Source organism: Brachypodium distachyon, chromosome 5, assembly GCF_000005505.3.
Source record: "Brachypodium distachyon strain Bd21 chromosome 5, Brachypodium_distachyon_v3.0, whole genome shotgun sequence".
NCBI lineage: Eukaryota > Viridiplantae > Streptophyta > Magnoliopsida > Poales > Poaceae > Brachypodium > Brachypodium distachyon.
The window spans coordinates 11002945-11019425 of NC_016135.3; the positions used below are offsets into that span (position 1 = coordinate 11002945).

General features: G+C 42.3%; 1 protein-coding gene, 1 long non-coding RNA gene and 1 other non-coding gene across 9 annotated transcripts; 2 read left to right on the top strand and 1 right to left on the bottom strand.

The window, feature by feature from the left end:
• The first annotated feature begins 1764 nt into the window (after nt 1–1764).
• Nucleotides 1765–5681, top strand: LOC106865464. Of its 2 annotated transcripts, none has more exons than XR_002961401.1 (5): nt 1765–1965; nt 4479–4631; nt 4701–4789; nt 5097–5181; nt 5268–5681. It is a non-coding gene; the product is annotated as an uncharacterized LOC106865464 (long non-coding RNA). The 2 variants fall into 2 exon arrangements; XR_002961400.1 differs by having other exon boundaries at nt 4575–4631.
• LOC100828863 (recQ-mediated genome instability protein 1) lies at nt 2035–13694 on the bottom strand. Of its 6 annotated transcripts, XM_024456411.1 has the most exons (10): nt 12498–13694; nt 11534–11704; nt 10434–10579; nt 9886–10022; nt 9317–9354; nt 8798–9238; nt 8469–8579; nt 8263–8391; nt 3073–3309; nt 2035–2595 (listed from the first exon to the last, which is right to left on the bottom strand). In XM_024456411.1, the coding sequence occupies exons 1-9, from the start codon at nt 13611–13613 to the stop codon at nt 3145–3147; spliced, it is 2454 nt and encodes an 817-aa protein (XP_024312179.1). In that variant the 5' UTR covers nt 13614–13694; the 3' UTR covers nt 2035–2595; nt 3073–3144. The 6 variants fall into 6 exon arrangements, with proteins under 6 accessions (XP_024312179.1, XP_024312178.1, XP_024312180.1 ...); XM_024456410.1 differs by having other exon boundaries at nt 8798–9354; XM_024456414.1 differs by lacking the exon at nt 2035–2595 and adding an exon at nt 7626–7821 and having other exon boundaries at nt 3176–3309; nt 8798–9354.
• A 1779-nt stretch (nt 13695–15473) lies between these two features.
• TRNAG-UCC lies at nt 15474–15545 on the top strand. The gene has a single exon. It is a non-coding gene; the product is annotated as a tRNA-Gly (tRNA).
• Nucleotides 15546–16481: the final 936 nt, after the last annotated feature.

Below are 16481 nucleotides of genomic sequence, written 5' to 3' on the forward strand. Positions count from 1 at the left end.
AAAACATACCACTCACTGGTAATGCACACTAACATTGCTGCTACCTTCAACTGGATCTAAAATTCTTGTTGTCAGCTGAAACACAAGGTTTTTGCCTGGCTTCTAGTCATTGATCGACTAAATACGAGGGATGTGATGGATAAGAAGATCTTCCATCTGCAAAGTTTCCTCATGCTCCCCTGCATGAGTGTGTAACATGGGAATTAAGAAAACCAGAGATCACCTCTTTTTTGAATGTCCATTTGCACACACATGCTGGCGTTATATCTGCCCTAACTTCATCCCTCAGCAATCTGTTCATGCCAACTTTTGGCCACCAAAGAAGAGCTCAAAATTCCATTTTACATGGAGATTCCCACACTTGTCACATGGAGCATCTGGAGAACAAGCAACAACTGCATCTTCAATCAGATCCAACATTCACTGTACAGATGCGAGATGATCTTCAAAGAAGAACTCAATTTGGTGTTTCGTAGAGCTAAAAGAAAGAAATATTATGCTTTCCAAGACTGGATGGCAGCTTTTAGATAGCTTTTCCTTTTTATTTTCACACAATATACATATCAACATTTTATAATAAATTGCAATAGGACTATTGAGTATTGACCTACTGTTCCCCTCAAAAAAAAAGTTGCACATAATATTAGATCGATAATAAGGACAACAAAGCAAAGCTTAAATTGTATGTCTTGATATTTTATATGTCTCATTAATACATGCGGTTCAATCCACATAACTAAACACATGATTGAAGACGTGTTAGTTCGTTTATACAAAGAAATCGTTCATATGTTACTACCTTCGTTCCACAATTGATGCTAGTTCTTTCTAAAATGAATAAACCTAGATACTAAAATGCATCTAGATACATACATATCTAGACAAAGTTGAGTCAAGAATTATGGAACAGAGGGAGCACATAACATTATATCAGTACACATAATTACTATGTTCCTTGTGATGGATAGATTGGACACCGAAGATATTTTTCTTCGAGAGATAATGATTGGGTGATATTAGTATAATTGTTCATATTTAATGGATGTAATTTGCTAATAAAATTTATTTAGTAGATCAAAGGATGAATATTTTTAGTTGCAATTAAGAAGTTCTCTCGGTTGCCATTTGTTTAAGCACACGTTATAAAATCTATCTGCTGCGAATCTTGATCTGCTTATGTGGTTTGGCGATCTATCGGTTGTGATGCACGAATATAATGACGGTCCACCCTAGTCATTAAGCCTTGGTCATTTAGTTGTACATGATATTATATCAACATGTAAAATTTATTAAGACGACCCACGCGTCCCGTATCAGTGGGACCTCATGGGTCACTGGTATGACATCCTTCTACGCTTCTTTTCATTTTGAAGGGCTACGAATCATTTTATATCAAATCTGAAAACACTTAACTCATGATTAGTCCACATGTAATGTTATCATTAACACCAAAACACTGAGGGATCGAAACGAGTCTTTTTAATGGCAGCGATGGGTAATCTTTCATACGAAGGATCTTCAACGGCGGAAACTATTGTCATGAATCTAACAGCAGTAGTTTCTAACCACCTGTCTTTTTCTGGTTGATCAGGAATTTAGTACATATAATAATAAATCGCATGGTGACAATTCGTCGCGCTTGGAATAAACTAATAATTCATTCCGTGCCTCTCTTAAGAGGTAAAGTGACTGGCCAAAAAGACTGGTGCCCGATTGTCATCTCAAGTGTGCACGAACGAAAGCCCCCTCTAAGAGCGCCGAAGCGAAGCGCTCTTCTTCCTCCTCCCCCCGCCCCCATTCCCAACCTCACCTCTCTCCTGCCGCCTACTTCCCCGCGCTCACCGCCATGCCCCTGCTTTGCCGGCCAGATTCGGCCCCACCACCTCCTCCCCGGCTGTGCCCACCGCCCCAGCCTCGCCACCACTAGCACCTGAGAGGCTGAGACGAAGGCACCTTCTGAAGCAGGTAAGTATTCTTCCCTATTTTTTCTTTCTTTTTCTGGAAAATTAAAAGTTTAATATTAAAACCTTCAAATAAAAGGTAAAAGTTCAAAAATAAAAATTAAAAGCCAGCAAGCCAAAAATGGCAAAGGAAATCCGACCGCCAGTTTGCGTCTAAGCAAACATCCGCCAATTAGAGATGAAGTTTCTATATCCTCACCCGGCTAGGAAAGAAACGTGGCTTAAAGCATCCAGGTTTCAGGTGCTGTTGAACGAACTACGACATCACAAACACACACAAAAACCTAAACGCTAGAAAGTGCCAAAAAAAATCAGAGGACAATTTTTTTTTCTCCCCGCGTAGGAGGTATCATACTTGAGCGATATACAGCCCGCGGGAACCTCCAATTCTGAACAGCAGTTTCATACCAGACATATATCGAATAGAACTTTCACACGGGTTGTCGCGACTGCGCTAACCAGTTCCACGTTTAAGCCCGGCTGCTTCTTCGATTAGAACGGCTTGTCAGTGCGCTCTATCAATCGTACATTTAAGCCTGGCCGCTTCTTCGATTAGAACGGCTTGTCAGTGCGCTCTATCAATCGTACATTTAAGCCTGGCCGCTTCTTCGATTGGATCATTGAATTGACATACCTGAACAATCATGAAATTCATGATAATCTGCACAATCACGAAGTTCGTGATAACAATTTGGACAAAGCTTACATATCCGAACACGTTTGACACACAACATTGTAGTTGGTACATAAAAGTTGCAATAAGAAATAATGCGCTGAACTGTGTCACCAAATTGATAGGGACGAAAATGTACATAAAATTTCATGGTGACCAGCATATAGGAGGGGAGCTCAACCAAAATTTATGATCTTTGACAGGCTTTACTATCCATGCAAGAACTAACAGTCTAATTTTTACTTCCAATAAATAGAGGATGAAAGATAGCAACTGATGTGGAACTGAGAATGGATACGCTAGTTTATAGCTGAAGCGAACAATATACTCCCTCCGACCCATATTAATTGTCTCAAATTTGCCAAAATATGGATGTATCTATAACTAAAAAGCGATACATGTAATATTTCGACAAGTAATATGGATCGGAGGGAGTACCTAAAAAGGACGAACCAAGTGCCGCTTATGTGTAAAGCTTTTGCTTTGGCGGTGCAGAAAGGATGAATATAATCACGAAGTGATATCCATAAAGTCCAAACTTCGGATGTGCCTTTGATCAGAAAATGTTTTCACCCTCTGAAGTAGGAGCCATGGATCAGAACTCGAACAACCTTCATTCATCTCACGCACAATGGGAATAGATGACGTTTTGTTGAACTCAATAAGCATTGTACCCTACAATCGAGGAGGAGAAACGTATAACACTATTCAGATTATAAGATGCTGTAAAATGAAATGAACTAAGATGATGATTTGTTTTATGGATTTCTGAAAGAATTCCAACGTTACAACTATTGGCTGAATAGACTTATTAATATAATAGCAGCACAACGTTTGAGGTGTAGGGCACCAAAATATATACAGTTCAAAAGAATACCTGCAACTACTACCAGTATGATATCAAGAGACAACTGACCAGATGACACATTAGTATTTATTTGCTTATGCAGTAACCGCAGCCCGAGCAAGATGCTCTAAAATCATAATCAGGATAAAGCTACAAATATCTCTATCTCTACTACTATAAACACACAGTTTACCCATTGCTCACCGTCCACTGGTTATGAGCCATCGGATCTGGTCCACCCCAACGCCTCAGATTAACCCGGAGAACTCCAGAGCGAACGGAAAAAAAAATCTGTCGAAACAACCCGCATCACCGCACGCACGCCCTCTGGCTGTCTCTTCCTCCAACCACCGCTGGTCGCTGCGATCCGCACGCCGCCCACCAACCGCCGGCCGCACGCGCGCCCGTCTCTTCATTCGTCTGCCGCCGGTCACCCACCCACCGCATGCCCCGCTCGCAGATCGAGGGACGCCGCCACCACCGCTGCCCCTCTTTGCGCATCGCCGCCTCGCCCGTAGATGGAGGGGCGCCGCCGCTGCTCCCTCCGACCGTCGCCTCTCTTCCAGCACAGCTTGTGACGGACTCACCCGCAGATGGAGGAACGCGGCCACCGCTGCCCCCTCCGACCAGCGCCTCTACTTTGGCACGACTTGCGGGGTGGCTCTAAAGGCAAGGAAGATGGGAAATTGGGAGGCCATGAGAGCAGGAGAAATTCCTGGGGCTTCAAACATAAAAGCAGATTAAAACATCATCAAATCCCAACCAGTCAGGTGAGACCTTGTGGTTGGGGGCACGAAGAATCTGAATAGAATTCTCGCATGCTGAACAAGGAGCTGCATCGGACCTTATACAGTTAATCATTTGTGAGGTAGATTGGGCTGATGTGTGTGGCATTAATTATATGAATGAACTTCAGGTATTGCTGCTTAATTTTATGAGTTTGCATTGGCAACTTTTACGGGATCATGCATGCGTACTTCACTTTCTGCTGTTGTAGACTGATACATCAATGGCTCTGGAAGCTAAACCATGAAGAGGTGGGAATTTGATATTGTCGATCAAGCTTCATCTTTAATCTCTTCTTGTTTCTCAGGAAATCACTCTGAGAGTCAGATCTCACAAGACTACTTTAACAATACCTCTCCTAAAGGTAAAACTGTTGCTCATATGCCTTCTTCTTGCCTGCAAGTACAACCTATTTATATGCTTTGCTTTACAGGATGTATTTTATGATGCTCCAAATGACTTGTTAACACCCAAATAGGACAGCCAGAGTGTACAGAGCGATGATGCATGATGACTCTAGAGGTTCAATGTGTTTAACTATTTTTAATTTTTTAATTTTCTGGGTGCAGCAATTCAGATTTTTTTATCGATTACCCAGTGATGGTATGCTTGCTCTCCAATTTCGCAGAACTGGAGTTAGATTAGTCTGTAGTCCATCTTCTTTAAACAGTAGAATTTGTACGCTTATATTTTGTTGTTCCTTAACTTTATAGTTTAGATATAATTTCTGACTTTTGTTACTTGGAGAGCGTGAGGGTGCATATGGCAAATGCACTTGAAAATGCCACTGATGATGGATTAAATGTATCTGTTGGCTGGAGGGCCATAGGGATCACAAATCAGAGGGAGACCACGGTTATGTACATATGTGAAGAAAATCCACGGGCCTTCTGCTGTACAAGCTCCATTTGCAGGTCTTATTTTTTCCATCTTCCATTTTCTGTTAACGTAGTAGTATTATGTATTGCTTTTTATCAGGCTTGATGCTTTGCCTCTTTAGGAGATTGGAAGATAAGATGGTGGGTGGTAGAACACACTTTGTGGAGACATGTGGATTACCAATCAGTACCTATTTCATTGCTCTGAAGCTATTGTGGTTGATGAAAAATGTTGGTGCTATCAAAGTATGCAGTTCAGGCTGGTGATTAATTATTTTGCACGATTGACACCTGCCTGATATGGAATCTTTAGGTCATAAAATTTTCTGGAATTCCTATCAAAATTAAAGCCTTTCGGGAGATAATTCCTAACTTGGTTTGCTCCAAATTCTTTTCTTTACCCGAATATAGTAATTTGCAGCATTGGTTCACATTTGATTACAAAAATCTGCATCTTTGTGTAGTATCTTTTGTACCTTAAGGACAGGGAGAAAAACTGTATGTGTTTTGAAGATTAAATACCCATTCAGGGTGAAGGATCCAATCTTGGCATTTTTCCTAAAGAGGAAATTAATTCCTTTGTTGGTTTCTCGAGCTTTTCAGTTCAGACAATTTTGAAAATTTGTTCTTCCAGACTCAATTAGTGAGTCTGTGAGTTTTAGTTATCTAAATAGACCGGTCTAATGTATTTCATTTATTGATGTCTACATGTATCGTGTTTTGCAAAGTTGCGCTGCGTGGGCAGCAACGTGAACATGGCGAGACAAATCTTTGTGTAGATTTCCCTAAAACAATAATCTTTAAAAAAAATTGCGCACAATAAAAAATCATCTTTATGCAAGATTTGATTTTAGTTAAATGGAATCGTTTGTGGTGGCCAGAGAAGCATGGTGCATAGTGAGTTACTCGAAGCCCACGAGTGAAACTATACACTGTCATTCTGTTTATGGATGTTCATTGTTGTATCAAAACACGCTTCAAACAAAATCTGGATAGTTTGTTGTACAATTTAGTGGTGATGTTTGCACTACATGTTTCTACATGATGACAAAATGGAATGGTTTGTCAACTACGTTTTGAAAATAAAAAATGTTGCCACTCGATGGACATGTGTAACATATATTTCGCAATTGACAGTAGCGTGAATCGTTGGAATATTTGTGTGTCCGTTGCAACGCACAGGCACTCAGCTAGTATAAGGTAATTGGGCAGATTTTATATCGCACAACTAGCAAGCTAGATTGATATGACCTGGAGTATATCTGAACCTGGTTGGCCTAACTTGATCTTAAGGTTAGGGGGCTTAGCCTAAGTGAGCCCATGTCCAAGAAAACTACCTGACTTGTCGGGTAAAATACTAAGTTTGCAAGGATTTAAAAGCTCACACATTATCAAGAGAGAAATACTGTATGGGTTCTTTCAAGCAAGCTCAACTAATATACAGGGTATAGGTGTGTTTTGTTTCAACCCAAGCCAATCCCAGCAAAAAGTTGACTAGCCAACATTTTGTCTAAGGTTTTAGTTATCCATGTTTGGACAACGTTGGCAAGAAAAATGAACTAGCATTGGCTAAGGAGTAGGGGTGGACATATTAACCGAGAACCGGTTTACCAAACCGAAAGAACCAAGACCCATGACTGAGACTGAATCCGGATAGACCGAAACCGAAAAATTTGGTCCTAAATTCAGTTAGCAATATAAAAAGAAGATTTATCTCGGTAAATTTGGGTTTCACCCTCAGTTAACCAAATACACCGAAAAACAGTTTCTTAGATATGCCCAGCTTTCTCCACTACAACGAGGCTCAAAATCTCCTCCTGAGTCCAACTACCAGGCTCATACCAATACGTCTTCTCCCATACGCCACGTCACCCTCCACTAGACCCTGACCAGGCAACCACGACCCAACCTGAACCCTAGCCGCTGGTGCGCCGTATAGCAACTGTCTGCCGTACAACAAAAAATGGTTCCCAGTATTTCGAGGAACCAATAGGTCACGATTTCAGAGAGCCGATTTTTTTTTAAAACCCGAGGAACTGAATGCCCAGGCCTACCAAGGAGCATGGCATGCCAAAATATTGGCTACCATCCAAGCAGGTGCCAAAATTTTGGCCATGGCCAAAAAATTGGCACGGTTGGTTTTCGTAACCATCCAAACATACAATATAAACCAAACAAATTTGGTTTGTACAAAAAAATGTTGCCAAAATGGCTCTCTAGTGGCATTTCACTTTCTTCCGGACACACCAAGTGGCTTAGGTGCACAATGTGAGCTAGGTTCCTAATTAACCATTTAAAAGACCATGATAAATTCTAGTTTTTTTTATAACATTCACAGAGTACGCATGTGCAATAAAATTTCAGATCAAAATTGGATTGACACAGTAAGTAGAAGTTCAGCAATGAATAGTACAGGTTTAAATAAACAGTGTTTTGATGTTATTTATTTTTGTTCCTTGATGTGTCTATTAATTTTTTACCTGAAACTATATTGCTCCCTCCGTCCGTATTTACCAGGCATGAAATTTGCTGGCTCGGGTACCAAGGCAACATGTGGCTGTGTTGATTGTCTGCATGCCAGCCTATCTCCCATTTCTTTGGTCGTGGGCGGCCTGATGTGGGTCCAGTTGAAGAATGCGCCTGCTATTACCAGACAACGTGCAGGAAAAAATGCGCCTGCTAATGGTGGACAGAGGGAGTATATACTAGATGTATAGATGTATGTTGTATGAATGTGTCAAACATGTTCATAGAATTCCTTTACTTTTTGAATGGTGAACTAGAAACTTAGTGCATGAGTGCATCTAAACCCCTTATGGGAAATACAAGACACTCAGACATTACCTCCCATCGAAACTGCAAAACTGTTCCGCAAAAGTCTCAACGAGGTTTATTTAATCACATTTTCTATTTCTATCTGCTCCCACATACGGGCATACCAATGTTAATTGTTAATTGAAAGGCCCCAGTTTCTCCTGGGTATAAGTCAGATTATATGGGCTTATAGGCATAGTACAGACCTAATACGATTTGCGTAGTGCCCCTAGGAAGAAAAGAACATATCCAAGGCAAAAGTATTAACGAAAATATGTGTAGGAGTTTTAGTAAAGAACCAACCTCAAACTTCACCAAATATTGCTGGAACCCAATCATAATTTGTTTCAAAGCAATGGCTGATGCTGAGCTTGCGTCAAGAAGAGTAACCGTAGCCTCCTCAGAGGTGTAACCAGTTATGTTCTCTAAAATCTGTGTAATGTGACACGGTAAGGTCACAATCCTGAGTAAACATACTAGGACATTACTAATAAAACAGATGTACTCACAGCACTGTCAACAAGGGCCTCTGAAATATGACTTCCATCCTCTATGAAAACAATAAGCTCATATTCTTTGCATTGCTTATATTGAAATCGTTTGACAGAAGTGATGAAACCCTGTAGCAGTTATGTCACTAATCATTTAAACAATTTGAAAAAATAAAAAATAAAAATATACATGTAAGAAAGTAATCTAGCACTATTGAATCATCCAAACATATTTTAATTGAACTGGAAAGATGGAATGGAGGCAGTTTTATGTAAAAAAAAACTGTTGATGGAAGGGATGAAACGATAGCTAAGTCACACAGAAAGGTTTTAAGAAGCAAATGAACCTTTATTTTTCCTCGAATATATGGTCTTGTGTCCTGTTCTATGAGCCAATCTGACATCATGTTGAAAGCGTATGTAAAAGGCTTCTCATTTTCACCACTTAAAATGACAGGACGTTCAATCTTGTTATCAACATTTGAAGACCGCGCTGCACCATTACTACTAGTACCAGTCCCATGTGGCCCTTGTTGGGAACCATTTCCACAAGGAGTAGATGCAGACGGTTCTCCCCTGTTCCGGGTAGATGCAGCACCTCGGTCCTGCATGGTAATTTCCTGAACGCGTTGCATTTGTTCATGGACACTGTTTGACACAATAGGATGCTCAAGATATCCTTCTGCCAAAGTTGATGTAGTTCTGCTAATGCTCGGTTGGGGCTCATATCTATAGGTAGCAGGTGCTGAAACTCCTACATCGTTCCTTGTAAGAGAAGTAGATCGGTCCTGCATGCTGAATTCTTGAGAATGCTGATTTTGTTGGAGAACATTTACTAAAACAGGGGGGTTAATACGCCCTTCTACCATTGTTTCTGTAGTTATACGAACTTGAGAGATATTACCTGTGAATTGCATGGCAATGAAGCATGAATAAATCATATGATTGAACTTGGAAGGTTAAAATATTAACAATCAAAAACTGAAATATCGGGCTCTGTGCTTGATGAAACAACTTTAGCAGAGTATGGTGTGCCACACAAATTAACATAATTTCGCAGGAAAACATCTTCTCAACAGCAGGAGGGCCTCTGAGAAAGTGTGGTAAGGCAACAGTGGTCATGAACAAAATATTGGCAACAAAGCAGCCAAGCAATTATAGCTAGCCCATATTATCTGAATATAATGGAGGATGACAACAGATACTGAGCTCATTAAGTCACTTGATTCAACGCTTGTGAGTACACAAATATAAAGTATCCTTCTGCAACATAGCTTCAACAATGATAAAACAAGGTAATAAATTGCAGGTAAAATGCTCATAAATGAAGATGATGATGGAGACAACTGTGTTGAGGTGCATGTTGCTAGCAAAACAGATACTATCATACTAGTTGTTGCAATTAGTTGCCTCTATAATCTGGAACTGGTAGTACCTAATCCTGCTGTTGTATTAGAGGGGTTTACTGTTCTTGGCACTGATACCCCTTGCTCGCTACCATTTGTAATGCTGATATTACATCGCCAGGCAGCTTGGGTGGCTCTGGTGGACAAAAGTAATCCACCTTGCTTCCTGCAGCATGAACAGGTGAAAATATATGTGGAATATAAAACTGTAAATATCAATACATGAAGAAGATGTGCACATTAAATAGCAAAACGGCAAAAAAAATGGCATGTGGCTGACTGGATAGTTATAAACATTTACTCAGTTTACAACCTTGGAAGTTACAATACAAGATAAATGAAAGAACATGAGGTGCTGCCTACAAAAAAGATGGTGTGACTCTTGCCAACTAAGAAGAGATGCAGCCACAGATTCTAAACAGAAGTGTGTGCACTTTAAATGATCTAATTCCATCCATCTATTTGGACACTTGCAGAAATAACAGTTTCTTGCTTAATATCCAGTGTGAAGCAATAAACTTTGCAACGAAAATGTCATTCGTAAAACCTGTTGGGTTCACTAATGGACAATTCATACCTTTTGCCACGAGGTGGTTTATTAACTTCAGAAACAAGTCTGTCACGTGCTGCTTCCAATTCATCAACTACCCCACCAAGAATCTCAATAACCTCAGGGACTAGCATAAGAAGTCCCCTCCTTATGTGTACATTCCTTATAATAATCTGAGATGTGTAAAGAAAGTAATGAGCTATTGATATGTGATACAAAATTAGGTAAGGGAAAAAATGTCTTATAGTCTCATGCTGCATTTGCATTAAATTTGCTTGATATGTTGTTCACCATCATATTATTCACATATATGGTACCCATAGACAAAAAAGTGCAGCCACCATTTTGTTCCACAGAATATCTCAAGAAGAATCATCATTGAGAGAAAGTTGGTAGGAAAATGAAAAAAATGGTGACGACCTGAGAAGGCCCAGCTTCTGAATTGCGTTCCATGTTTACTTCACTACAACCAGTTCTTTGACAGCACTGACCAACACTTAAGCAATATGCACCACTACATTTATGTTCCCCAAGCAAACTACTTCTAAAATCGGTGCCCTCAAGTCCTGCCAGATGGTATCACTGAAGCAGCGAAACAAACTTATTGATTGCATGTGGGGTATCTGGTCATATTTTTTTCACAGCTATACAATTCCAGTGTGGACATTCGTGTTACAGTCCAGATGTAAGTTTAAATGTTTAATAGCCTGCTGAGATGGTTATTACATATTACTGCACATATTAGTTATTTAGACCAATCATAACAGGAGTGATGAACACACTCAACTGCAGAAAAACTAGATATATGAATTCATTTAATATGACACGGCACATATAAGTCAAAATGGTACCTAGAACGTAGGTACCACCATTGGTAGTTATTTCAATCTCTATCTCTAATCTTATCTCTTTTCTAAATAATTTTGTATCTTTATCTGGTTACTGCCTAATACTATTGGCATGCACATAATAAGTATGTGAAGAGTTATTGCCATGTCAAATGAAACTGACCATATTTAAGTACATTCCGTGGAAAGGCGTGACTTAAATATAAGCTAAGACAAGAACATAGTACATCCCAAAGGGTAATAAAACCCTTTCAGAAAGAGAACAGAGCAAAACATGACCTTAAAACCAGCAGGAGTGAGAACTTCCAGGTCTTTGATAGGCCTGTACTCCATTCCATATATGCGTTGGCTGCCATCTGTCATTGATAATTTTAAACATCTTTTGGGCCCAGCATTAGCACCATGATATCTTTCCCTTAGAGGAGCTGATATGTTGACAATTTCATCAACCTACAGGACACAGAGGTTGTTAGCTGGTTTCCTCACGGGAGAAAAGGAGCAAAACAAATCATAAACACGTTATCTGAATGAAAAGAAAAATGGAAACAAAAGCACACTTAGCATACATTTACAAAATCCAAACGGATAAGTTTACAAAATGGAGAACCAAGAATTGGGACATAAATATGCACATACACAAAATCTTTCTCTGCTCCCGATTAATACAGCCCCCTTATTTTGACACCATTTTGTTATACATAATTGAACATAGGATCACATAACGAGCAAGGAAAGAGAAGAATCAGTCCTACTTTCTTGAAAATGCATGTAATTGTGCTAACAATATAAACTGGAGTAGATAGCATAGATGAACTGAAATGCATAACCTGCAACTTATTACTAGTACAACAAAAGAACATCATCAACAATATTCACCCTTCTATGTAACCTGCAGTCACATTCAAGCATAAAAAAACAATGATTCCATCCAAGAAATTGTGCAATTGTGGTATACTTGAAGTAGAAGTTTTAGGTTCCAATTTGAGATTTGAACACACTATTTCAGACAAATCTTGAACCACCGACTTTTGAGAATGTAACAGCATTATGTTCAAGCATGAAGGTGAAGGAAAATTGCAGAATAGCTGTCACCAATCTGAAGCATACAGAAGGCAACCCAACATTCCATACATTGCATAACTATGCTGCACAAGGAGGGGCACCAAAGCCATACTGATATCCCAACTCAAGTAAGAAAAGCAAAACCAATCGTTCACATGTTCAATTATAAGGAGTCTATAACCTGCAGCACAAATGGCCCATCGAGGATAGCAGCGTTCATTGATCTAATACCCTGTGGGAGCACACCAGCACCGCAGGCATTCATGTCGGCAAAGAGGAACTGCTCAAAGCACCGTCTGGCCAGCACTTCTGTGCCGCTGGAACCGTTGAACTCGGGAATCTCTGTGGCGCACAGTTCCAGCCACTCAGGCCGCACACGCAGCCCAAGCCGCCGCAGGAACGCATCCACCGGACGCAGCCGCGCACTCAGTGCAGACGGCGGGGTCGAGGCCGTGAGTGGGGTCGGAGTTGGGGTCCAGGCTGGGGGTGGAGTTGGAGTTGCGGTTCGACCCCGAAGAGCAGGAGCAGCACCGGACGGTGGAGTTGGTGTTGGCGTTCGGGCCATAGGAGAGAACGCCGGCGCGGAAGGTGGGGTTGGCGTTGGTGTTCGGCCCAGAGGAGCGGACGGGGGAGCGAGAGGTGGGGTTGGTGTTGGGGTTGGGAACGGAGGAGCGGCTGGGGTTGGGGTTGGGGTTCTGAACGGAGGAGCGGATGCAGGCGGGGTTGGGGTTTGGAACGGAGGAGCGGATGCCGGAGCTGGAGCTGGAGGCGGGGTTGGGGTTGGGGTTCGGAACGGAGGTGCGGGTGCCGGAGCTGGAGCTGGAGGCGGGGTTGGGGTTGGGGTTCGGAACGGAGGTGCGGGTGCCGGAGCTGGAGCTGGAGGCGGGGTTGGGGTTGGGGTTCGGAACGGAGGAGCCGATGCGGGAACGGGAGCTGAAGGTGAAGTTCGGCCCGGAGGATGTTGAGGTGGAACCGGAGCCGGTGGGGAGAGGTCGTCGGGGACGTCGACGAAGGTGTCCTCCACGTCGGAGTCCTGCATCTCGTAGGCGACGTCTACGAAGGGGTAGTCCTCGTCCGGGTCCTCGATCTCATCGACCTCCTCCTCGTCATCGGAGATCTCGACGGGAGGGGAGGGGGGTGCCGAGGACGGCAATGGGTAGGGAACCTGGCTAGGGTTTTGAGACGACGGCCGGTCGACGCTTCCGCCGCCGCCAGTCGCAGCGGAGACGGAGGCGATAGTGGCCCCGTCGTCTTCTTCGTCGGAGTCGGAGGAGATGACTAGGTTTCGGCGCCTCATTTTCGAAGAAGTGGGGAAGGTTTTTTGGGGGGTTTTGGTGGCGGCGGTTTCCCTCCAAAGTTTTGGAATGGTCGCGCTCGCGCTCGCGCAGGAGGGAGCGTTTGGAACTGAGCCACGCGCAGGGTATGAGCGCGGGTATTGGCTCTCTACCCGTAACCGTCGTACATAGCCTAACCCGTTACCCGTACTCATATCCGTGACCGGGTAACAACTTCTGCCCATACACGTACCCATCAAGGTAGACGGGTACCCATGGGTAAAAATACCCGTATAGTTTTTTTATCGCATGGTTATAAATAGCACTATATTTGACATAAACAACAGCACATTTGCTAAAAACAACAACAATTTCTCATACGACAGCAACATATGACGCACAAAAAACAGCAGCATTTGAAGCATACAACACATATAGTGAGAGGAGAGATCGACAGAAACGAGGAGCATAGGGAGTTAGTGTTTTCGTGGCTAGCGAAGCCCAACTAAAGATTCACTCGAAAATAATAAGGCTAGTAAGTGTGGGACTCTAGAGGACCCACTTGTCAACCCATCTTACACGGGTACATGGGTAAACGGGTATGGGTACTAACTCCCCATACCCATACCCGTCATACCCGCCGGGTACCACTTTTTCCCCATTTACGTAACCACGGGTAAAAAATTTGCCCATACCCGTACCCTAATGGGTATTTACCCGCCGGGTAAACGGGTAATGGGTACCCATTGCCATCTGGAACTGGGAGGAGAGAACGGAGGTCGATGGATTACAATTTACAGGGATGACACGTGGATCCACCGTGTCAGTGTTCGGAGTTTCTTTTTGTTTTTTGAGGGGAGGTTTGGAGTTTAGTTGGGCAAATGGGCCTGATTCCTGATGGACTTCTAGTTTGGGATGCCAATGCCCCACTTTTACTCTGTTAAAAAAAATGCCCCACTTTGTTGAATATTTGGATAGAAGATTTAGAATTGAATTAGAAATGGACCTTTCGCGGAAATCTTTGTTTGATCCCTACTTATAGTCTTGTTACTATATAGGCTACGAGGTTGTGTGATTATAGCATGGGTGTGGCTGTATCTCGGTCGACTGATTTTTAAGCAAAATGTTTAAATCTTAGTCAACATATCATAGCCGTTGGATTAATATATAGATACCATTTCACTCTCACTTTTCATCGTTCATCCCAAATCTTAAAGCACATATCATATCCAATGGCTAAGAAATCGACTTATCTCTAGCTAAAATTTAGACTTAGATATAGCAAAACCGTTATAGTATTGTTGTATTGTGCGCTTGGTTGACTCAGGTTTTAGGTTCTTTCTTTATTTAGTTAGTTAGTTAGAGATGGCTCACCAAGTCCTGACGTCCTCCTTTGTTCGTTGCTTTAATCTTCTTTCTTCTCTGTGGAGAAATATATCTAGGTTATAGCTTTCCCTAAATGGTTAATTCTATATATGCCATTATAATTAGCGAGTATTTAAAAATACCGCTGCAGTTCCCATCTTTTGAAAAATGTCACTCTTGTGGCCTATTTTGACCCATTATAGTGTATTTTGTGAAGAATCTAAATACTTTGTAGTGGTATTTTTCGAAAGATGAAAATGACAGTGGTATGTATCAAATTATTTCCACCACACATAAACATGGAAAACCAAAAACAAATGCACTCAAGTGCAATTTCTGCCTCACTTCTTCGTCTCGACTGCTACTTTCGGGACGTCACCGATCTTGCTCCAGTAAGCTGCACAAGGGTTTTTCTTAGCATCGGAGGATGGAGCTGCAACGAAGGTCGCTCAACTCAAATTTGCGGAATGAAGAAAACAAAGTTATTATTAACATGGAACAGCAAATGGATCAGCAAAGCGTCTGTAGTCCAACGGTTAGGATAATTGCCTTCCAAGCAATAGACCCGGGTTCGACTCCCGGCAGACGCATATTTTTCATGCAGTCGCGATTTCTGCTTTCTCAAATTACGTTAGCTTTGTGCCCTTGTACGGTGCCCAGCCTTTTTTATCGTCTCTCAACGCTGACCAAAACTTCCATGAAACATCTCTGGTCGAGGATGTTGAACTGGCAGCGCACCCCTCGATAGCAAAAACACAAAAGCATGCATCTCGCAAGTCCTCCGGCTCCTCGCTGCTGGAAAAGACCAGTCACGAAGAGGAGTCCCTTTCTCCTCCCCATGGGCCATGGCCGGCACAAGAACCGTCATTGCCCAAATCACAAGCAATTAAACACAGTCCTCGGCACGCAAAACCTTGTCAAACAAGCTACGACCGACCGATCAATCAACTGACGCTATCCTCCGTCAGCGAGGAAACCTGATCGGCTAGCTAGTCTTCTTTTTCTGTTCCGTTAACCCCCTCCACAGTCCACACGCAGTATCCCCTGTGATCCTGCGAAAGCGATGCTCCCTTCGATACGGCCTACGAGTGGTGTTTAAATAATTAGACTGGAATGGAGAGTCCCTCACGTTTCTAGCTGATCAGTGCGAGCTTCTGTCAGGTGAGTGAGATGGAGCTTGCATCAGCGTCAAGCCGAGCCGTCAACGGCACGTGCGAGCTTGTCTCACACCTCATGATCTCCTCGCCGTAAAGCAGCAAGAGGTTTGGCTAGCTAGTTCTTTGTGGTTACAGATCCATTGTGATGTGTGCTCCCCTGTAGTCCAACAATCAATCTAAAGCTAAGCTCGCAGGGTTCGATCCTGTGCAAAACCTTCGCTATCGGTGTCGTACAACGCTGCGGGAGAATCAAATTAGAGGACATTAATGTTTATCAGCGAGATGTGACACGGTGTGGACTATCCGTGGAATAAGCTGGGTACTTATGTACAACACATGAAGCAAAGCTCATGATCAGGTCAATAATCA

Excerpts from the sequence above, each read along its gene's own strand:
- LOC100828863 (XM_024456410.1), bottom strand. The coding sequence starts at position 13,613 with ATGAGGCGCCGAAACCTAGTCATCTCCTCCGACTCCGACGAAGAAGAC. Across the intron at positions 10,580-11,533 it reads TCACTCCTGCTGGTTTTAAG|ATTATTATAAGGAATGTACA; the intron begins GTCATGTTTTGC and ends TACACATCTCAG. Across the intron at positions 8,392-8,468 it reads AGGCCCTTGTTGACAGTGCT|ATTTTAGAGAACATAACTGG; the intron begins GTGAGTACATCT and ends CACATTACACAG.